Source organism: Lepidochelys kempii, chromosome 7 (assembly GCF_965140265.1).
Source record: "Lepidochelys kempii isolate rLepKem1 chromosome 7, rLepKem1.hap2, whole genome shotgun sequence".
Lineage (NCBI taxonomy): Eukaryota > Metazoa > Chordata > Testudines > Cheloniidae > Lepidochelys > Lepidochelys kempii.
The window spans coordinates 72,489,172-72,513,747 of record NC_133262.1 but is presented as its reverse complement, the minus strand read 5'-3'; the positions used below and the strand labels follow the sequence as shown (position 1 = coordinate 72,513,747).

Below are 24,576 nucleotides of genomic sequence, written 5' to 3'. Positions count from 1 at the left end.
TTTCTCTTCTTATGGGAGTAAAATTCATATTAAACTCCTTTAACCCAGAATTTCAGTTTGTTCTTACTTTGTAAATACAAGAATAAAATCTGCTTCATTCATATTTTTTGTTCATTCCTGGAACTATATTATTGATTCAAAATCTCTCTGCTGGCTTCTGAATGTGTGTGTATGTGGCTACTGAGTGTGCACATTTATTTATTTATTATAATATAATATAATTTATAATTAATATATATGTAAAATCCAGAAATTAATATTGTATTGATTTTATTAGGCACTAGGAATATTGAGGGTATTTTGTTTAGGGGGAAATAGTATAGTCTGCTAAATTTAAACATAAAACTCCTTAAGTTGAATGCAGTAGACATGATATTACAATGTCACATAAAATCAACAATAATTGTTTTAGCTGTAGAGTGGTTACCACCTCCATCTATATTGCATCTACTGTTACAATAGTTGGCGAAACTGCTTAGCTGGAAAGGCAGGTCATGACAGTAACTAGTATTGTGGAAACTGATTCCAAATATGAAACAAGATGTTTTAAAACAGGAAAAATGTTTTCTTACAAACAATACCACTGCAGTTTGAAGAGCAGAAAGGAGTAAAATGACCAAAATAAATTACAGTTGGGAAACACAGATTTCATCAGGTCTGAAGGAAACATTCATTTTGTTACTGAAGTGTTGTTCAGTCAGTCAGCATCCTGTCACAGCAAGTTAATATGGGGAAGAGAAAACAACCAAGTAGAAAATGTTAAGCCATTGCTGTCTCTGCATGTTGTTTTTGTCTTTTTGGCTTCATTATTCTACCTTCTTATGTGATGGATAGAGTTGTCTAAGTGCATGTTTCGTATGTTTAGTTTGTTTGGTTTGATGGGCTGTCAGATTTAGATTTAAACTCCCTGCCATCACTACCACCACATGCTACCTCAGCCTCTTCTCATTTGGGCTGTCAGGCACATTTGTTCATTATATTTGGAGGACCAGTTTATATTGACAAGCAGTCATTACTTATGGCAGTGTTTAGTCGGGCTTCTTTTGCTGCAGTATAAATGTTCATTTTGCTAAATTGCAAGTCAAGTATGCTTGGCCAGGAGCTCTTACCTCTGCTACAACTCATTAAACCATTTGCATCACTTAAGTCATAGTCATTTAGTCAACCACTCAGGTGCAAACCTTGATGAAATTACCAAATTATATTTGGCAATTAGTAGCTCATGTTTTGTAAATAAACCCTAGAGCTTCCCTGAGAAATAAAACCCTCCTAAAAAGATCTTAAAGCTTTAAATATTCCTTCAAAATTTTTGGTGATAGGTAAAATACACTGTAGATTTCATTCAGTTATATAACTTAGTTTCAAATCCAGTTGCCCAAAAAATGCCGCAAAGGGTAAGTACATGTTAAAAAAGTAAGGACCTAACTGGTCAACTATAGGTTTTTATTGCTAATGTTTTTTATTTCCCTCTATCAAGAAAAATGTTGGCAACAATTTTTATGCTTCTGTACCTTAAGTTAGAAAAAGAGAAATAATGTAAATTTATCCACAAATGAGCATGGCTTAATGTTCCAAAGTTTGGGCATCTGCAATCAAAAAGAATAGATTTTCATCATTTGAATCGGATCACAATATTATTATTATTATAATTAAAGTATTGTATCACTTTTTCTCATTGCCACTGTCACAGAGTGAGTGGACTTGTAAGGAGGTTAGAGTTCATCTACACCTGAGCCCGCCCTGCCCCGTGTCCCCAGGTGGAAGAAATGAATTAAAGTCATGTGACAATCAGATGACTAGGAGCTGGGTGCACTGGGAGATATAAAGGCAGCATCTCAGTAAGAGGAGAGCCAAGTAGAGAGGACTCCCGGGAGAGGAATCTTGGGAGTCTGTGCTCTATAAAGAATTAGGAGGGCAGTCAGGAAAGCTGGTAGTATAGAAGAAAAGAGAAGCAAGACAGGTAGTGGTTATGGGGTTCAGTCAGTCCAATTTTTAGTGTTCCCCGGGCCAGGAATCCATAGAGGGTGGGTGTGAGTTCCACTTGTACTGCCACTCTGTTTGCACTCTCCCACCCTCAAATGTCCCCTTTATATAAGTGGGAATACCGACTGAATAGAGCCCACAATGTCTTGTTGCTGAGCCTGGGAAGGAAGGGCTGGAATTGAGGTGACAAGAAGACAGACCCTCAGGAAGGAATGACTGGAAGACTTCTGTGTGTGTTTGGACTTCAGAGCCCAGAAGGGGTTCTTGTGACTTGGCCAGAGGGTTAAGTCACCTCAGCAGTGGAACTGTGCCGATGGCCAAGAGAATTATTGGTAAAAACTAGGAGGGAAACTGAGTCACAGTGGTTGCAATGTTTGGCAGGCCATAAGGGGGTGTGCTCTTGGTCTGCATCCTGCAACAGTCACGTTAGTGTGTTTTGTTTCCACCTGAAAACTTGATAGTTTAGTTAAGTTTAGAAGTGTTGTTGAGAAGATCTAGTGGGCTGGGGGAAAAGGGGAAGTACCCCCTTCATCACCTCTCCCCCCCCTTTTCTAGGTTAAAGCACTGTGAATCTATGGTGAAAACTATTTAGGGAACTCTGCCTTGTAAAAAGGAGAGGGTTGAAAGCAATGATGATCCCTAGAGAAAAAGCTGGGAGATCCTGGGTATGCTTGTGGATTTAGTACCCAGTCTTGTAGCCCTTACTCAGGTAAATGAGTTCTGTTAAAATAATCAGTGGGATTATTCACTTGTGTGGGTGCTGTAGGATTAGGCCTTTAGGTCCTGATACTGATAACGCTTATTCCATGCTTAACTTCATGTACGTGAGTAGTCCCAGTGAAAGTACTCCTGTGCATAAATGTCTGTACTTTGCCTCATGATTTGTACAGGGAGGATTCCTAATCAAACTTATAGGTGGGTAAGAGAGACAGAGGAAGATGCTCTTGTAGGGGCATAAGGAGGGAAAAGAAAGGGAAAAAGGAAAGCAGAATTGCAGAGTTTAAAATGTGCACTTATATTCATTTAATTACGCATTTGCCATCAGACTTGTGAAGTTGCTGGCCTTGGTTCTGTTTCAGGAAGGATGTGTGTCATACTATCATTACATTTTCTGCAAAGGAGTATAAACAAAAGGTTGAAGTGTTGACAGCTATGACAAAGTTCAGTACCATAGTGTGTCACCAGATAAGTGATACTGTATAGTTTGTGACAGTCAGCAAAGCATGGCGGCTACTATTCATGTGTCAGTTTTAAAAGACAGGAAGCGTTACCCAAAGGAGAGAGAATATCAGAATTTGACAGCCTGGTGACACTTAAGGTTAAATGTCTTCTTTTGAATAGATTTAATTTATATATGTATTCATTTTATTTTATGGCTTGAAGTCTGAAATTCCAGACTTGCAACACTTTTTTGTTTATCTCATTATTCGGGGGTGTTCGTGCTGTGGGAGAACAAGCCAACATCTTTAAAGTTTCCTGCTAAAATTGAAGGGTACTAGATTTTAGATAAAAAGAAAAGGAGGACTTGTGGCACCTTAGAGACTAACAAATTTATTTGAGCATAAGCTTTCGTGAGCTACAGCTCATGCTCAAATAAATTTGTTAGTCTCTAAGGTGCCACAAGTCTTCCTTTTCTTTTTGCGGTTACAGACTAATACGGCTGCTACTCTGAAACCTAGATTTTAGATGTTAACTTTGATATCCATGTTTTTTACTGCACAAAAATGCAAATGTACATGAAGCCAACAGCCAGCCACTGCAGTGCAGTAGGTGCCTTATTCAATTTTTATTAAGACATGTCCCGTTTCTGAAAATAACATATTGTTAATAGATTGATATATAACTTGCACTCAGTTGCTCCACTGCAGCCAAATTTCCTTCAGATTTCTCAGACTTGCAACTTTCTTTGCAAGATGAGCTTTAATTCAGAGTGTTAAATGGAAATTTAAAACTCTACATCATAGTCTTTTTTTTTTTTCACATGAACATCTTATAATAAGATTCTAGGATTGTCATTCTGTCCATGTCTCACTCTGAAGCCTCGGATATCTGAGTCAGTACAAAGCAAAGGAAAAAGCTTCAAGGATGGTTGAGTGCTCTTTTTGTCTAGAATATCATCAGGCTCAATCATTACTGGAATTCATGGACTTCTATGTCCAATTTTTAAGTTTTCAGCCATTTTTGGCTTTTTTACACTTTACAAATTTACCCCGAATGACAGCACGGACTTTCACCTAGTTATAAATAATAAACTAGAGCCACACTATGTATGTATTAAGGTTGTATTATCCTCCTTTCTTTCACATATTTAGTTTGTTCCATAAGTTCCATAAGTTCCTTTAACTTCCTAAGCACTTATATTCATTCCTTCGCATCTCCTGTACATGCTGTAGAAATAATTTGGGGAAAATTGAAGGCAGAAGTTTTAAGGGAAGAACAAGCCACAAAGGTGAAGAACTGAAGTAGTATATGGTGGTCCAGTGGAAGCTAGAAGGTCCCCTTTGCAAGAAATCTATCTGCAAAGTTTCAAAGAGACTTCAGTGTGTAGTGAAATCATATAATGGACACTTGAAGCAGGAAAATTACTAAATATATGACTAAAAAGAAATATTTTCTTTGTAACTTTTGATTATTTAATCTCTGAACTCTTATGCGTGTCTAAAGTCAATAACACTCATCAGTGTTTTTCATATTAAGTCCACTATCTACTATACATATTTTTGGTGTGTACAATATATAAAATATTTAGAAAGCAATTCTGGATGTTCTAAATTGACAATTTGGCTTCAAAACTATGGAATACTAGATCTCCAGATTTTGGGGGTCGTTGTTGGTGAAGGTAATGATCTTAGTTGCCTATTGGAGGGACCCAACTATCTTGCTCTTCAGATTCCTTCAGTGCCTTGTGTTAAACTAGAATAAAATATACACAGATGGAGTGACATCAAATAAGAAGAGGGAGGAGAAGAGGAAATTGGCTGAGCCAAAAAAAAAAAAAGCATAGAAGAACTACCAGATGTATTCAGACCTGCCACTTCCCCTCAAAGATTGTAGGCCACATCCTCAGCTGCTGTAAATTAATGTAGCTCTCTTGACTTCAGTTGAGCTTAACCAATTCCCCAGTTGGTATAAACTGGTAATCTTGAGTGAAAAGTTCCTGGGATTTCCCTGACCCCCATTTTTTTTAATCTTCCACACAGTCTAGCCAACGTTAATTTTTCTCTACTGCAGCTTTTGCCACCTGGAACATATACCTCCCAAAATTTCAGGTGGCTAAAGTGGTATGCAGCACCACTCAGGTTTGGTCCATCCACATAGAGATGGAAGGACAGACTGGCCAGATTTGATTGATGTTGCAACCTAGCACATGGGATTGCAACACCAATCACATTTAGAGGAGAAGCGGAGATGGAGAAGCAGACAGGCCAAATGTGAGTGGTGCTGTGAGACCCTGTGTGCCATGTCACACCACCACCACTGGGTTTGGGGCCCCTCTCAAAGCGGGGTCCAGGGCAAACTCCATCTGCAGGGCAGCCCTGAATGGAGGAAATGTTCACTTCAACCAGGACAGGGGGTTTTGGGGATCAAAGCAGGACTGTTCAGTTAAACCCAGGACAGTTGGGAGATCTGGGAACATTCTTCCTGTTTCTCTCTCCATCAGCAATTCTTCATTTCATTTTAAATTACAGCTAGAAACATCTCTTCTCCCTTGCCTATACGTCTTAGGTTTCTCTACCCTTTGGCTCTTATTTCTTAGTAACTTTATTATTTAACTCTGTAAAGTGTCTTTGGATAACCATTGTCTTGTCTTTTATTACATTAGAGATTAATTAGCGGCTAATTGGATTCTACGTTCACCTTGTCATTTCCGTCTTATTTTGTCTTGGACAAGTCACTTAACCTTTGCTCTCATCATACATATAAGTAAAATGGGTGGATAATGGTTACCTACTCTGTACTTTACAGATTATTGGGAAAGATAATTAGTTTGTAAAGTTAATTGAAAACTTTGGATGAAAGATGCTATAGGAATGAAGAGATTATTAAACAAAATAATTTAAGATTAACTTGCCTAATGTTTACTATTTTCCAGTGTGAAAAGTGGACCTGTGCAGTCTTTATCTTGTTAATATCAATCACATTTTTGGTGCAAAAGAAATCTTTCTTTTTGTAGGTGCTCGAAGATGCAGAGTCTCAGCATTTGTTCCAGTCCATCTTGCCTGATATGGTGAAGCTAGCACTTTGTCTCCCTAGTATCTGCACTCAGGTAAGTAAGCACAAATAGGTACACCCCTGGGGCAGATTAATTTCCTATAAACTATAACTAATTGCTGGGGTCAAAATGCCATAGCCATGTTACGTTTCTTATTGAAAGCTATGGTGGTTCTGTCTCATTTAGCTGAGGCCTAGGGAACAGGGAGGACAACACACACCCACAATGGTACAAAAGAACATTAAAAACTCACTGTCTCATTTCTGAACCTTAACTTAAGCCATCAGTCAAAATTCTATATATATTAGAAATTTCTTGTTCTTTCTAATGAAATGACCATGAAATTTTTAAACTTTGAAAATATTTTAGTTGATTTTTATAGCCTTTTGGATTTGAAACCACTTTTAAAGCTATTTTAATCTTATGTGAATAATGCTTCAGATAAGGCTTCTTCTTTTACGTATAAAAATACATGATTATATTTACACCTCCACAGTGTCTGTGAATATACGGTTCTCAGTAATGATCATGAATGTTTTACTTTATTGTAATAGGGCCAAATCCTTTAGGCACTTCTTAGTTGGTATAATGCTTACTGCTGGGAATAGTCACCTCAAACTCAATAGGACTGTTCATGTGAGTAAAGGCTATTTAGATGAGTAAGCATTTGCAGGATAGAGCCTCTAATTAGTAAGCACGACTGTCTCAACTTTTAAAATAGGTTTTTCAAAAGTAAGGTGTTTGTATTGGAATAGAAAAGCATTGCCCTGCTTAGTTATGCTAAAGAGGATGTTTACAAAGGACATGAATTCAGAAAATTGGAATATTTTCTGGTCTTTTTACCAGTCATTTGGCTGGAAGAACTTTTCTGACAGCTACAAAGCTTTTAAAAGTGAATTCAGCATGCACAGGACACCAAGATGATTAAATTATGCATATTTTAAAGGAGTTTTACTGCCTTGAAATGTTTCTATTTGAGAGATGAGTTATTGACCATTTTATACTATCTCTAGGTCACTCTTTGAGTTTAGAGGTAGCTGAACTTGAGATGCAGTAGTGAAATCTATTTTATACACTGAAATGACTTAATCTACAACAGCAGTATAGTTTAGCTAAATAAACTGAATTCTGTGAAACAGGATTTTTCAATCTTTCTTCCATTTTTTCTTCTGTGATATCATAACCCAGTCTTACAGAGCCCTAATATGAACAGATGAATATATGGAGAAAGAAAAACCTGTAGCCAAAAGAGAGATCTAAATTCAGTGAATATAAATTTAATAACTTCACATTTTATAAAAATATGTCAAAACATTCTTAATGGAGATTTCATTTATTGCATGTCTCCTAGGATTGTATATCCAATAATTCTACTTATTGCACCTGTTCACACAGGAAATGTCTCTACACAGCTAGTGCTAAAACCTAATGACCCAGCTCCACTGAAGCTGTGCTTGTTGCATTTGCGGAGAACCAGAAGCAAAGATGGCAATTGTTTAATTGGGAGGGAGGAGCTAGAAGAAGGGATGAAGAAATGTATTTTCATTTGATTATTTTTTAAATGACTATTACAATAGCTACTAGCCCATTACTTAAATAATTCTAACTTATTTTGTAATATTGTGTCAGATATAAAAGTGGTTCTTAAACTAAAATCCCTTGAATGTTATGGGAAAAACTCAATGAAGGAAATTTTTCAGACTTCTTTTAATGCACAGTAAAATTTTTCATGCTGTCAGCTATGATTAAAGGATAGCAGGGTCTGCTAGTTTGATTTCAGTTTCTAAAATCTAAAGAGCATTAATTTCATCCTGTTTTTCAGATGTGTAATTGCTTTTGCTCGTATGAAAATGTGGCTTTTCAAACTCTGCATCTCCTGAAGTCAAGTTACCAAACCAAAATGACAGGTTTCAGAGTAGCAGCTGTGTTAGTCTGTATTCGCAAAAAGAAAAGGAGTACTTGTGGCACCTTAGAGACTAACAAATTTATTTGAGCATAAGCTTTCGTGAGCATGCCGATGAAGTGAGCTGTAGCTCATGAAAGCTTATGCTCAAATAAATTTGTTAGTCTCTACGGTGCCACAAGTCCTCCTTTTCTTTTTGCAAACCAAAATGGCAGTTGAGAGCCAATTTGGTTTCCTAATCTTATAGTAGACATGCAAGTAGATTAGTAAAAATACAAAATGGTCAATTTACTAGAGATGAGTGGGAATCTGTACCCGTTTTTGAAGGTCTCCTTAGAAACTAAGAATGATAGCCAAGGATTTAATGCAGAGATTATTGATGTGCTAATACATTCGTGAAAATGCTGCATGCATCTGAGGCTTTTGCTTTCTCTTGTGTTGTCTAAAGGTATACATCTCTTTTTATTCTAACACATTCTATTCTGCCAGTACACAGTTTCTCCTCTTTAACAAAATGTTTCAAGACATTTTTATAGCTCTGCAACAGTATTTCCTAGTTAATGCTGAATAATTACTCTAAATCAGAAATGTCAAAAACATAGCCCCTGGCCTGGATTCAGCCTTTCTAATGTATGTTTTGTGTGTGTGTGTGTAAGAGAGATGGCATGTTCACATCCTGCAGAATCCTAACTTCCACTGGGGAAGAGGAAAGTTGGTTTCTTGTTGTTGGAAAGCAGACATTGAAAACATGGATCACTTTGCACAGAACTTGAAACGGTAGCTTGGAGAAGTGTGAACTCCATCACCCCCATTCATCTAATTGATTGGTTAACTCTAAAACCTAGTGATCATGCTTTAAATGTGAGCATTAACTACTTCATTGCTGATCATTTTCATGGGAGTGAAGCTCATGGGAGATGAGAACTGGAAATTAACGCAAGGAGGAAATGTGCATTGAAGAAAAGAGGAAAGACACGAAGGAGAAAAACAGGCAAATAGAGAAGGAAGAAACACAAAGCAAAAATGGGTGTGGTAGTAATGGAAAGCGTATTTTTTTCACTGAATGGTGTGGAATTTAATGATAAAATTAACAGTAATAACGTAAAGCTTAGTTTTTATATAAATGCTATAGTCCACCTTTTGAGTTTTGTGTAAAGTTCTAATTGCACTGTGCAAACTGAATGCTCCTTTTGCAGTCGTTTTACTTATCAAAAAGAGACAACCTCCCCGCCAAACAAACAAAAACACCCACTTCCCACTTATTGCCAAAGAATTTAGAGAGAGGGAAGCTGATATAAATCTCTGTCCTTCAGTCTCTGCAGTGGCTCCAATATGCTTACCCTGGTTCTCTCCTTTTACCCATTCAAGCCTTTTGGAATTCCTACAGCCCTACCAGTAAAGTGGCTGTCCCGCATAGCTGCCAGCTGGGGTGAAGACCAGCTTCCTGCACTTACCACCCCTCATACTTACAGCTATCTCCCTCTTATTGTAGGTGTGCTGTTTGCAGGGAGTGGGGACAGAAGATACCCTTTCAGAGATGCTTCCATTGTGTGTGTGTGTACTGCAGCCACAGGGTGTGGTGGCAGTTCAAGTAGACATACCGGAGCTAACTTTAGTCTAGTTAGCTTGGATCCTGGAGTAGTGAAGCCACAACAGTGTGCACTTCAGTGCAGGCTAGCCCTGCGAGTAATTACCCAAGGTTCTTGGGCTCATACAGCTCATGCTGAAGCATGTGCTGTCATGTCTTCGTTGCTCCAGGACGCAAGCTAGCTTATTAAAGCTAGCTTGGGTATGTGTCCACTTAAATAGCAGTCGCATACTCTGACTGCAGTATAGACATATCCTAAATCTGTGGCTGCTGTCTAGGGGAAGGTAGCATTTCTATAAAGGGGCAGAAACCTGCTCCCCTCTCCAGGTCTTGTAGAGCACTCAGAGAAGCAGCTCATGATGATTTATAAAACCAGATACTGAAGATTCTTTGTAGTGTATGACCCCTGTTAATTTGTTGGCAGAACTCCCAAATAGAGCTGCCAGCAAGGAGAGTCTGCTTTGGGTTATAGCCCCTTTTAAGTTTCTTTAGCTGACATCCTGTTCACTATAGAACATTTTGTGGAGGGGAAAACTTGCAGAATATGCTTAGTGCATCTGTTAACATTACTCTCATGAGTTTAAAAGCCATATTTGGTGTTCAGATAAGAAGCAGGGACCATCTTCAGTGGCCACAGATGTTTCACAGCCATTACTAATGAGCAAGTGCCTTGTCAGAATAGTGAGCAGATTCAAAGACCTGGTGAACACTAGAAAATTAGGTTGGTTTAACTACATAGGCTGGGGTGTGAAAAATCCATGCTCCTGAGTGGCATTGTTAAGATGACCTAAGTCCCCATATAGACAGCACTATGTCAACAGAACAATTCTTCTGTCACCCTCACTACTGCCTCTCGGGGCGGTGTATTACCTACACCGACAGAAGAACCCTTTCTGTCGGAGTAGGTAGTGTCTACACTGACGTGCTACAGTGCTTGCCACTGTAGTGTTTTGTGTGGACAACCCCAAAGGATAGTTTTGTCTGATGTGAACTTATAGATAGGGAGGGGGGAAAATATTCTTTGTAAGACGCTGTTCTTTATTAGTCTTTACTTAAGACTTTTTGTTTTTTTCCTGGATAACTTTGAAAGTTGGTGGCTCCTGTTTTCAGTATTTCTTTTCATTTTCTGGCCCCCAAACTTTTTTGTTTTGTTTTGGTCTTCATTAGGGTTATTTTAATAATAATAATAAAAAAGTTACTGTTCCATTCTGGCTAATTATGCTTCCCTTAAAGTATTAAATCTTTAATTATGTTGTCCTGGTCTTCATAACATTCATGATGTAGACTTGTAAATTCTTTGGAGAGAGGCATCTTCAACCTGAGGATGTTGCATGGAATTGTGAGATTAAGATGGATTGAATATAAGTGGTAACAAATGGTGTCAATAAAGGTTTAATCATACAAGTTACCAATGTGGATAGTTGTAAGTTGGCTCTGTACAACCTTCTCGATTCATTTTTGCCAGTGCATGTCATTCCTGATCTCATCCCAGGCCTATTCACAGCTCTGTTAATTCACTTTAGTCTTGTCCTGTAAATGTATTGCTAAATTTGGTCCTTTTTATATCATGGACTGCTAGTTGTGCTAATTTTTGTGCTGTGGACAGATGCCCACTTAGAATGTAGAATGAGATTCTCCAAATTGGTTTCCACCTGTGATCAAATAAGATTTGAACAGTGATTCCTCACAGGAGTGAAAATGGTGAACTAAATTCCTCTCCAACTCCTCCACTCCATCCAACATCTTCCTCCTCAGGCATATCATAAAGGGACAGAATTTCTAATTTATGCACTGCACATGTTTTATAGGGTGGGGATAAAGAAAGAAGGCCTTCAAATTGATAAGCCAGTCATACAATAAATATATAATAATAATGGTGCTTGTTGTGTGTGTTCTTGAATTCAAATTATATTTGAGTCTTCTAGTTATCCAAAACACAAAATTGGATGAGGGAGTCAAAATAAATCGTTGAGTAATTAAATTTTTTATAGTTAAGGTGACATTTGTCCCCTCATTTTACAGCTGTAAATGGGTGAGTGCTGTAATAATATATTTTCTTTAAATTGTGCAACAGCATTGTGACAGTATGCTGAGGTTCCCAGACTTGAGAGTTAATGTTAACCCTCTCAGCCTCAGCAGCTGAGAGTTTTGGTATTGCTAAGAAGTGTGACAACTCACTGACACACCAGCTTCTCAGCTTTCCCAGTAAACTCTTCAGGACTCTCAGTCCAGCTCTTGCCTTGCAGGTAACAAACTCCCCCAGAGACTTCCCTAGAGACCTCTCAGTGCAATGTCCAGTCTCCTTAGTGAACAAACAGAAGTTAAATTTGTTGCTCCTTTAAGGAGACAATATACTGCAGCCTGTTAGCTTAAGTGGGTTTTACACTCCCTTCCCTTCAAAAAGTGCACTTAATAGTTTTATAGTAAAAGTAAAGCAAATTTATTTAACAAAAAGGACAGAGGATTGAATGATGCCAAGTATAAGGATGAAAGGTTACAAACAAAAGTAAAAATACACTTCTAAGACTAAAATCTGATTCAACAAACAAGACTCTTGTTCAAAGAAGTGTTTCTCAAGTCTCTTTTCTACCATGGCTGACCAGATTCTCTGGCCAGGACCCTTCATAGATCTCAAAGTGCTCAGTTCCTTTATCCCTTCTGGTGAAGGATGCCAAAATGGCCTTTTCTCTCTGCTTATATCTTTCCAAAGTTCATTGACCCTGCTTCAAGAGATAGGTGGGCTTCCTGGGGTGCAATCTTCATCCCCCATTGAGATTGCTAAATGGTCATCTTTCTCCACTTGCTCTCCTGATGTCTTTGTTTTCTTGCATGTCAGTGTGCTTTTCTTTGTCTTTGGTCACATCTTGGCTACTTTTCAACGGAGAGACATTCAAGCAATCAGAATCATATTCCTTTGAAACAGTTGTATCTTAAGCATTGCTTGCCAAATACATTTTAAGAACATAATTCTGGAACATATTCATTACCCTTTGTGTACACCTCTTACACGCACCATGCAATGATTTTTGGGACAAGTATGTTACCAGTTTGTGTAGATATATTACATAACACCTTTTAGATACAGATAATGACACCAATGTGTGGGGTACAGAAGGTATGTCAGGCCTGACAAGAGTTGCTGAGACAGAGTAGTGAACTACCCACAGGCATAACTTTAGAATCCAGCTGCTGGAATAAATAAAATATAATATATATATCTTACTTGATTTTAAGATTGCCCAGTTATTACTATGTTCAGTCTGTTTCCACCTCTGGAGCCTGTTTTTTCTCTGATAAGTTGTGCTTTGTTGGCCTTATTGTTACTGATTAGAAATCTGCTATTTGTCAAACAAGCTAGTTCCCAATCATCTTAGTTGAACAGCCCTTGACTTTAATGGTGCTGCTGATTTAAGGACCAACCAATGGCCCTAAATTACCCTTGCTCTAATTTAGCAAATGTAATTTTGTGCTCCTGCTTTTTTTTTTTTTTTTTTTTTTGAATTGCTAAACTAATTATTTCTCTCTCTCTCTCTTTTTTGTCCATTCTATTCTGGTAGCCAATACCTTTACTGAAACAAAAGATGAATCACTCCATCACAATGTCACAGGAGCAGATCGCTAGTTTTCTAGCCAATGCTTTTTTCTGCACTTTTCCACGACGCAATGCCAAGATGAAGTCTGAGTATTCTAGTTATCCAGACATTAACTTCAACAGGTATGGCATTCTTGAATAAATGGATCAGATGACCCTTCAAGGAAGATATTGTAGCCACTTAGGGGAGAATTCTGTTTTTTCTTTCACATCAGTAAAAGGCAATTAACACCAATTCAGTAGTTGATCTTTGCCTCTAAAATTATAAGGAAAAAACAGGAAACAATTTAATCACATTATCTATGGGAAATATGAGGGTCTTGTGGATGAAAAGTTAATGCTTGATAACAAGGTTGTCCTACCCCAATCTATTCACAAACTTGCACTGATTTAATTAATTGACTGCAACCCCCCCTGTGGACACTCTTATTTCCATTTATGAACATTTATAAGCATGAAAAGTGCTATATAAGAGCTAGGTATAATTCTTATTAAAGAGTGCCTTACTTCTTTTTAGCTTCAGCCTGTTCCTAGAAGACTTAAGTGAAACTGAAATAAATCTGGCTTAAACTGACTGTGTCCACACAGCCTTTTGTGATCTGGTTTAACTACAGCAGTTAAAATTGCACCTTAAGCTAAAACCAGTGGAATTCTGAGTGTAGACAAGCCTTTAGTCTCCCCTTCATGGGCTCAAACTTGCACTGAAATAATTAAATTGATCTTAATTCACAACTTTTGTTAAATATTATATTGGGCTGTGCCATGTTGTCTGCCTGTAATGCCTGCCTGTCCCTCTTTTTTCTCTTTAAACTCTGCCCATCAACCAATATAAATTCCTACATTGTTTCATCACCACTTTTTAAATCAAAGTATCTCAAACCTCCTGCTCAGAACATACGCTAAAACAAACTAATCCCTTTATTTACATAGGGCAGAATGTTGCATGCATGGAAGGCTACTGACGCTGGGGAAAGGAAGAGAACATAGTGTCCCTGAAAAGTGGAACTGTCTTTGTTCTTAGGGCTTATCAGAGTCCCTGTTGATTTTTACAAAAAGCGTGTTTTGTCATGGTTTTTGTAAACACTTGCAAATTTTGACCATTGGAGCCGATGCAGTTACCTGTTTAGCCAGTCTGATGTTATCTCACCACCATCTCCCCTAGTTCTGTTACATAGTGGAACCATGGGTATGCAATCCTTCATAAGTCCTTGGGCTACTCCTCCATTGCATTAGAGTCCAATCCACATGGAGTTGTTGTCTAACTCTTACTCCAGGCAGTGCTGTAAGTGACATGTCGACAGAAAGATCAGCTGTACTGCAGCCATTTGCTTGAAGTAGTAGTCATATCCTCGGCCACCATGACCTCTGCTTCCTATCTCCCTTGCACCAGTAATGAATAGACTAAGGAAGGGCACCTGGTGTGGAGGGAAAACAAGCAGCTGACCATGCATAGGGGAGAGTGAATAAATATAGCAGAGACAGGGAAGGATTAATAAGGCATGAGCTGTGGAGGAAAGCATACAAAAAGTAGATTGAAGGATGGAGGCATTCAACCATGAGCACTGGGAGAAACTGACCCAGAGGAGTAACACTGTTTCCTACCTCACCTTTTACTGTAACATGGCCCCATTTGTATTTTGAAAATGGGGAGAGGTAGAGAAGGAAAGCGTAGAGTTTGCATCATTTTCTTCCTACCCTCAATGCCACTGTCATCTTCTCTCCACATTTCCTGGTTTTTGAAAATATGGGCATGTCAACAGGAAGGAAAGGGCAATAAAATAAATGTCTTTAGCCATTAGTGGTGTTGCATGCTTGTAATTAGGGCAGAATTTGTCCCAATACATTCTATAAGATTTGAAAATACAAACAATCATTGACAAGCTGGCAGCATATGTACAAAATGTACTGGGCAGTGTCCAAAATCATAATTTGTGATTGTTATAACAATGCACTCCACTTTTAAGGAATATTGGGGGCTTTTTTCCTACTGTGGTTAGAGAGGGATATATTAGAAGTTGTTCTGCTGCAGCAACCCTGCTTCCCCACAGCAAAGTGCTATGGCATGGAGACTTAAATTGTGTGGAAACTACTACGTTTTATCTTCTGCATAATGGAATGAATTCCTTCCATTACCTGTAGAAATTAACGTACTATACTCCTTTAATGAAGCAGAATAATTGTGTGCATATTAGCAAATTTTTGTGATTTTTTTTTCTTTTAACAAATGCATTATTCCATAATTAAACTGACTTTCTGCCTTCCCAATGTTTGCATAATACACATTTTTCTTCCCACCAAATCTTTAAATAATAAAATTTGCAGCTTAAGGTAAAAAAATACATGTGCATAAGAAATCTGTTAATCAAATGTCTTTAACTTCATACAGTAGTCATGTTCCTAATCTTTGATTATTAATTTGTTTTATTCTACAAAGAAATTACTAGGTATACACATGTTCAGTGATTGTTTTGGAAAGGACTATAAAATCGTCGGCCAAATATAGGTATTTTCAACCCTGTTAATTTTAGGGCCTGATACTATGTTTTGCTATTCAATCTTGTATCTTACTGGATTCTATGGGAGTTGATGGTGCTCTGCACTTCACAGTATCCATCCCTCATCGTTAACAATGATGGACTTTTGTTTCAAAGTGAAAAAGATCTGTACCCTCATAGTTGTGTGGATTTGGCTTTTATATCAAATTGCAGAATGAATTATGCCCCTTTAACCTCTATTAATTTTAAACACATTTAAAAATTGGTACTTCATAGATGGTTAAACTGAGAAAGATCTTAAGTCTAATTTAAAACACTTTAAATCTGCTGTCAGAAAATGTCCCCCTTTTCCACTCTAGGGCTTGGCCATTTTAGGTAATAAAATGAAATGATACACTTGGTATGTACATATTAAATAAAAATTGTCACTGTTTGCTTACTGTGATTTGACAAGGCTATCAATCTGTTTTATCAAACAAGCCATACTTGGTACAAGAGACCTGCGACATACCATTTATTTTATTTTCTGTAAACCATCTCAAATGTGCCACTCCTTGTTATGTGCTGATGAAGGCAAGTTTCCTGAGTGCTTTTCTGCATGCTGACCGCTTTATGGTCATCTGGAAGGGAGAATGCTTATACATCAGCATAACATAAGCCATTTTACACTTTGCTCTTTCCAATCCAACTCTTGCTATTGTCACCTAAAATAAATATATATGTGTCAGTACATCTTTGATTTTGTGGTGCTTAACTTTATAGTACATTGTAACATTTTCATGTAAATTTAGATTGTACTTCCTCCTACAAACTAAGAGGCTATTAAGTAATAATATAATAAAGTAGTAAAACACTTGCCAATGTGATTAAATACATCCCTTTTAAACCTGGCAAGGATGTGCCTTTTTGGGTTTTTAAAGTTGTTAATAGTATAATATATAAATTAGAAGTATATCTGATGAAATGGAATGGTCTCTAAGACTCTCTTTAGATTACAGTGTTAAAATGTTGCCTTAGAATTGTAATTAGGACAATGCCTATGCTGTTTCCTTTCAGAACATTTGAAATGTGAGTAAAAATATTGTGAGCAATATTTTAGAAGGGAGAGAGAGAGATTAAGTTGACATGGAAAAGATGCATTTTAACTTGTCTGAATTAAAAAGAGACAATCGGGGAATTTAGGTGTTATGGTTGAAATGCCAATCTTATCTCCATCACAAAATAAGTAGTCATTAAGTTTGTTGTTGTGTGACACCCTTGTTGACAGACTCTGCAGAGAGGTCAAGCACCAACTGTGCTTAGAGAATGAATTACATTTTTCAGTTCTAAAGGTGATCCTTCTAGAACATAGTTGAGGCACGTTGTTAGGGTAGTTGAAGAAACTTACGCTGCTTCTGCTTACGGTGTATCTGTTCTGTGAATAGACAGAGAATCTGAGTTGTGTCCAGGGCTTATCTATCTAGTACCTTTTTAGGGAACAAAATATTCCTCCTTGTTCCCTCCCTTGTAAAATAAAAAAATAAAACATGTATGGCCGATCCTTTGTTCTTTAATTTCTCTACTTTTGTGTGAGGATTGCAGATGAGAATGGTCTCTGTCATGAGGGTTTGTACTGATTGTGATACTGTTGAGTTTGCCTGTTGTTCCTATTGAGAGTTATTAGACTTGCCTCTTAAATTCCTAGACTTTGGGAAGCCCCTTCATGATATTTGGGCAGTTTTTAAATAAAATTGAGTTTGAAGCAGGTTATGAGGGTAAAATACGTTTTCTTCTCAAAGTAGTTTTCTGGATAACTGTAAGAGGGGTTGAGTGGCTTGTCAAGAGCTCATACGCTTTACTTATGTGGCTCTGATCTGCCAGCAGTTGTTGACTCTTAGCTATGGTATGCTGCTACAGTAGCTCCTTTCCCCGTTTTCCTGTAACAAGAGACTGTGCACATTAAAAGCGCATGGTTCCAAGTCACAAATAGGCTTAGCTCAGATCACAGGGTTCAGCTTCATATTTTAAAGTGGTACATACACCGGCATAAACCTGGAGATTTTTTGACGCACAATTAAGACAATAAAATAAAGTTATATAAAATTACATCTAAACTGTTGTGCATTTCTGCAATAGTGACAATATAATATACTGACACCACCAATATGTATCCTAAATTTAACTCCAGCCTTGTCAGGCAGGATCTTTAAGCTAATTATTTTAGTGAATGGAAATAGGAAAAAATTTACACTAGTTAAGATATATGCATCTTTTATGGATTTTTTTTAATATAGGAAAGGAAATGGGCAAACTGTACAGACACTTATACAGGGGAACTGAAATCTGATTTAGCAATAATGCAGTTGTCTCGTACCATAAACAACATCAATTTCATAGCATTGAGTATTCTCTGTGGAGTAAATTATCCAGTGTATTTGAGGTGATCTGGTTAGGGAATAGGAATATATATTGTTTCTATAAAAAGTGGCTCCAGTTACCTCCTAACCATAAACATTTCATTGCAAAGAACTGAATATTGCTTTTAAGGGTTTTTTTTCCCCTTTAGGATGATGGCTGTGGATTCTATTAATCTTCATTGTAGATGGAAATGTTTATTTTTAAATGCGTAATTTTCTGTACAACTTACAAATATACATGTGAATTTGGGTTATAAAATGTGGTCTAAATTTCAAAATGAAAGTTCTTATATTCTTAGAATAATTAGTAGAGCAAACTCTAATGATTGGATAATGAGAATTTGGTTTAATGCTTAAAGCATAAAAACTTGAGTTTTGGGTTCTATTCCTGGTTCTCCTATTACCCATGGTCATACAGTGAGTTAAGTCACTTAAGGTATATCCACACAGCAGCTAGACACCCGCAGCTGGCCCATGCTAGCTGACTCGGGCTGGTGGGACTTGGGCTGCGGGGCTGTTTCATTGCTTTGTACACTTCCAGGCTTGGGTTGGAGCCTGGGCTCTAGGGTTCTGCGTTGTGGGCGAGTCCCAGAGCTCGGGCTCCAGCCCAAGCCCAGAAGTCTACAAAGCGCTGAAGCAGCCCTGCAACTCAAGCCCCATCAGCCCGAGTTGGCTGGCCTGGGCGAACCGCAGGTTTTTCTTTTCTATGTAGACATACCCTACAATTTTCAAGTATTTACTAATTTTGAAAGCGTCAATTTTCACATGCCTAACTCATGACCTAGGGCCTAACTTTCAGTTACTGAACTCCCACAGTTCCCTCTGACTTCAGCGAGAGCAAGATTTGCTCCTTAGCGTAAATTTGTGGTTCTTAAGACTAAAAAAGATCCCCAGTAACTTTAAAAAAAGAAGTTGCTATTATTTTCTTTGATCCAGTTCACTTACCAAACATGGGAAAAACCCAGAAATGAGAGATGCCTCTTTTTTGGGGGTGTAGTAAGGGAGGGCAGTGTTTGCAATTGGATTGACCAACAAAAATTACATTGCTCCATGTATATATGTTCATACAAACCTTAATGAAAAACATCTTTGTTTTAAAGGTAAATTTCTAATTACACATCAGGTTGTTAAGTGCTCTGGTTTTGTCTGTTTCGCTGACAATATTTTACACCTGTGACAGTTAATAGTCTGCAGTAACTAAAAGAAGAAATTGCCAGTGAAGTTAAATGGTTGAAGTATAGTATGTTTCTTCTCTTTGAGGCCAAGGGGAATCCCAAACCTCTAAGCTACTCTCTATGTAAAGAAAGGAATAGAAGGCAGGTTTTAATGTAGAAAGGTGGGATTTACTTACTTAATTTGAAAAGATATACAACAGCATCAAATCTATTTATTTCACAGTGCCTTGTGTGTTTGACTTGTATAAGTCTGCTCTGAAGTTTTTCCCCACTAGAAAACATAATAGCTCGTTAGATAATTTCATTTCCTCCTGCATTACCACAAGAGTGATAATTTGCAGTCTGCTTGATACCCATCATGACAGGTTTTCTCAGAATTATCACCTGGATTGTTAGAGATCAATTATTTGGGTAAAATTTTGACACTGTAAAGAACATTCTTAACATTAATCCATTTGAGAGACCTGTTTTTCCACAAAAACCTCATATTAGTGATTTACTAAAATCTGTATCAGCTTGTACATAAAGAGTAACATTTTCAATAGTATTAAAGAAACTTAGGAGCCTGATTTTCAGTGAGACTTAAGGTCCCAAGTCACTTGGATGTTTTTTTAAAATATTTTATTCAGCAACGTTATTTTGTAGTTACCATTTTTTAAGTTTGAGTGGTAGCCATGTTAGTCTGTATCAGCAAAAACAACGAGGAGTCCTTGTGGCACCTTAGAGACTAACAGATTTATTTGGGCATAAGCTTTCGTGGGCTAAAACCCACTTCATCAAATGCATGGAGTGGAAAATACAGTAGGCAGGTATAAATACACAGCACACGAAAAGATGGGAGTTGCCTTACCAAGTTGGGGGGAAGGGGACAGTGCTAACAAGCCAATTCAGTTAAGGTGGAAGTGGCCTATTCTCAACAGTTGACAAGGAGGGGTGAATAGCAAGGGAGGGAAAATCACTTTTATAGTGCTAATGAGGCCAATGCAGTCAAGGTGGCCCATTTAAAATAGTTGACAAGAAGGTGTGAGTATCAGCAGAGGGAAATTAGTTTTTGTAGTGACCCATCCACTCCCAGTCTTTATTCAGGCCTAATTTGATGATGTCCAGTTTGAAAATTCATTCCAATTCTGCAGTTTCTCATTGGAGTCTGTTTGTTGAAGAATTGCTACTTTTAAGTCTGCTTTGGAGTGTCCAGGGAGATTGGAGTGTTTTCCCACTGGTTTTTTAATGTTATAATACTTGATGTCTGATTTGTGTCCATTTATTCTTTTGCGTAGAGACTGTCCGGTTTGATCAATGTACATGGCAAAGGGGCATTGCTGGGCACATGATGCCATATATCACATTGGCAGATGTGCAGGTGGATGAGCCCCTGATGGTGTGGCTGATGTGGTTAGGTCCTATGATGGTGTCCCTTGAATAGATATGTGGACAGAATTGGCAACGGGGTTTGTTGCAGGAATTGGTTCCTGGGTTAGTGTTTTTGTTGTGTGGTGTGTAGTTGCTGGTGAGTATTTGCTTCAGGTTGGGGGGCTGTCTGTAAGCGAGGACTGGCCTGTCTCCCAAGGTCTGTGAGAAGAGTGAAGGATCGTCCTTCAGGATAGATTGTAAATCCTTGAAGATGCGCTGGAGAGGTTTTAGTTGGGGGCTGAACGTGATAGCTAGTGGCGTTCTGTTACTTTCTTTGTTGGGCCTGTCCTGTAGAAGGTGATTTCTGGGTACCCTTCTGGCTCTGTCAGTCTGTTTCTTCACTTCACCAGGTGGGTATTGTAGTTTTAAGAATGCTTGATAGAAATCCTGTAGGTGTTTGTCTCTGTCTGAGGGATTGGAGAAAATGCAGTTGTATCTTAGTGCTTGTCTGTAGACAATGGATCGTGTGATGTGGTCTGGATGAAAGGTGGAGGCATGTAGGTAAGTATAGCGGTCAGTAGGTTTCCAGTATAGGGTGGTGTTTTTGTGACTATCGCTTATTTGTACTGTAGTATCCAGGAAGTAGATCTCTTGTGTGGACCGGTCAAGGCTGAGATTGATGGTGGGGTGGAAATTGTTGAAATCCTGATGGAATTCCTCAAGGGCCTCTTTCCCAGGGGTCCAGATGATGAAGATGTCATCAATGTAGCGCAAGTAGAGTAGGGGATTTAGGGGATGAGAGCGGAGGAAACATTGTTCTAAGTCAGCCATAAAAATGTTCGCATACTGTGGGGCCATGCGAATACCCATAGCAGTCCCGCTGACTTGAAGGTATCAATTGTCCCCAAATCTGAAATATTTGTGGGTGAGGACAAAGTCACAAAGTTCAGCCACCAGGTTTGCTGTGACATTATCAGGGATACTGTTCCTGATGGCTTGTACTCCATCTTTGTGTGGAATGTTGGTGTAGAGAGTTTCTACATCCATAGTGGCTAGGATGGTGTTTTCTGGAAGATCACCAATGGATTGTAGTTTCCTCAGGAAGTCAGTGGTGTCTTGAAGATAGCTGGGAGTGCTGGTAGCCACAGCTAATTTCCTTTGTTTTCTTTCTCAGCTCTTCCGTGGAGCGGGGGGTGAAAGGGCTTGAGGATACCCCACAGGGAGGAATTCCCAAGTGCTCCTTCCTGGGTTCAAAGGGGTTTTTGTTTTTTTTGCATTTGGTTGGCAGCAGTGTTTACCAAGCCAAGGTCAGAGAAAAGCTGTAACCTTGGGAGTTTAATACACACCTGGAGTGGCAAGTATTAATTTTTAAAATCCTTGTGGGCCCCACTTCTGCACTCGGAGTGACAGAGTTGGGATTTATACATGTGCTAGCAAGTATGGCTGTGTTTTATCTTTTCTATTGGAGATTAGAATTTCCCATTCTAAATTTCTTTACGTTTCTAAAGATCTCTATAGACTGCCATCCTATGCTCTGTAGTTGACGCTGAACTACTTAAAGCTGTGCAACATACTGTTGTCCACAAAAGCACTAGTGGAATGTTGTGGAGACCATTTCACTTGATGATGGGAATATAAATAACAGTAGCAAACACTTATTGTAGCTCTTTGTTCTTCACAATGGCTTTGATGAATAACTGATTCCAGCACAATTTCATCTTACAGAACTCGATCAATATCTGTGATGGAACACAAAATATGTAAAAATGTAAATAGAAAATATTTGTTTAAAAAAAAAACCCTATTGTCTAAGGGTGACTAGAATGATAATACTAATCAACTGCTTTTATTATTAGCCTGAAACTTTTCAAAGGTAGTTGCTGCACTTATATAAAGAAACATTGCAATCTGCAAATACTCTGTAGAGAGATTCTCCTGATTTTCCTGATACAAAAACCTAACTCTGTGTGGTCTCGGACAATGGTTCTCAACCAGGGACCTGAGGCCCCTGGGGTGTCACGAGCAGGTTTCAGGGAGGCCGCCTAGCAGGGCCCAGGGCAGAAAGCCAAAGCCCTGCCACATGAGTTTGAAGCACAGGCCTTGAGCCCCGCCACCCAAGGCTGAAGCCGAAGCCTGAGCAATGTAGCTTTGCGGGGGTTCCTGTGGCGTCAGGCCCTAGGCAATTGCCCTGCTTGCTACTCCCTTATGCCGGCCCTGACTTTTATATGCAGAAAACCTGCTATTGTGACACAGGTGGGCCATGGAGTTTTTATAGCATGTTGCGGGGGGCCTCAGAAAGAATAAGGTTGAGAACCCGTGGTGATTAAACTTGCTTGGAGTATAATTGAATGAAAAGGTCAGATAATGCTGATGATGTGACAGGATACTTATTGAAAGGTTTCAGGCAAATGTTTATAACAACGTAAATTGAAGTCTAATAGATCTTTAATAAGTGAAAGAAAAGATGGTTTTGAAAAGAGAAAACATTTCTGTTTGCATAAGACCTCTGTTTTCCTTAAGCAATTCTATGGGTAGGGGGGAGAATCTGAAGTCAAGTTGCATGGTTCGAAGAAATAAGCAATGATAGTTGAAAGCAAGTGCTTCTAAGCTCACTAGTTAGCCTAGTAGATGATGATGTTAGTGTTTTCCCATTTAACCCCTGGTTTTTCTCTTTGGGCCTTGTGAAGTGGGGTGGAGTGTCCACATCTCCCACTGACATCAGTAGGATCTGAGTGTGCTTAGCTTAGTAAAGGATAAGGCTCTTAATACCTAGTAGACTTAAGTGTCGTCATAGCCATGTTGGTCCCAGGGTATTGGAGAGAAGGCGGATGAGGTAGGATCTTTTATTGGACCAACTGTTGATGAGAGAGAGAAGGTTTTGAAACACACAGAAGAAGAGCTCTATATGGCTCGAAAGTTTGTCTCTCTCACCAACAGAAGTTCATCCAATAAAAGGTATTACCTAACCCATCTTGTATCTCTATGTAGACTTAAATCAGTCTTCACGAAGGACATACAAGCATAATAGTTTACCTCCTAAGCAGATCCACCCAATAAAATGGACTGTGATGATAATAGCTTATTATTTGGGGTTCAAGTATTTGGTCAGCCTATGCATTCAAATGAACTTTTGCTTAAAGATGTGTTGTATCCTTCTGATATTTTTGAAATGGAAAAGTGAATATTCCTTATATGCATGGCAGCTTTCTTTGTCCCAATAACATATTATTCTCAAAGGATGAAATGGATCTTTATGCCAGCTCCATTTAAGTCCTATATTTTAAATTTCATTTTAAACTATTTTAAGGTCTTAAGTAGGACTTCGGTGGTACATATGTGCTGCCCCCCCGCACAGGAGTAAATGTCGTCATCCACTGTGAGAGCATGTTAAAATCCAGGAAACAGCATGAGTAATCTGATTTTATGTTCAATTGCATCAGCAGAGATCAGTTTTTTTCTTGATGAATAGGGTTGACTGCAGAATTTAAATTGCACTCTCTGATAACTTTACAGATTGAGGTTGTTCAGGGAACCATAACTAGTGTGTTTGGATACATGTAAATGTCCTGGAATTACAATCAATACCATGTATCTGTGAATGGGAAATTTTATATTGAGATTTGGCGTTTGAGCCATTCTTGCCATAAAATGCAAATCTTTAACCATTAGGGTAATTAACCACTGGAACAATTTACCAAGGGATGTGGTGGAATATACATCATTTAAATAAAGATTGGATACCTTTCTAAAAAATATACTGTAGATTAGCCACAAGATATGATCTTGATGCAGAGATTACTTGATGCAAGATATTATCTTGATGAAACTCTATGGCCTTTGTTATGTAGGAAGTTGAACTAGAATAGATGATCATAAGGGTC

The 24,576-nt window shown here is 38.3% G+C and overlaps 1 protein-coding gene across 8 annotated transcripts in view; it reads left to right on the top strand.

Moving 5' to 3' along the window:
• Positions 1–24,576, top strand: part of PARG (poly(ADP-ribose) glycohydrolase) — a 126,961-nt gene that overhangs the window by 48,861 nt on the left and 53,524 nt on the right. For 7 of the 8 annotated variants that reach the window (XM_073353306.1, XM_073353303.1, XM_073353302.1 and 4 more), the window contains 2 exons: positions 6,158–6,250; positions 13,245–13,402. In XM_073353306.1, the coding sequence (XP_073209407.1) occupies positions 6,158–6,250; positions 13,245–13,402 (251 nt within the window). The remainder of the gene's footprint in view (positions 1–6,157; positions 6,251–13,244; positions 13,403–24,576) is intronic. The other variant, XM_073353305.1, reaches the window with a different exon arrangement.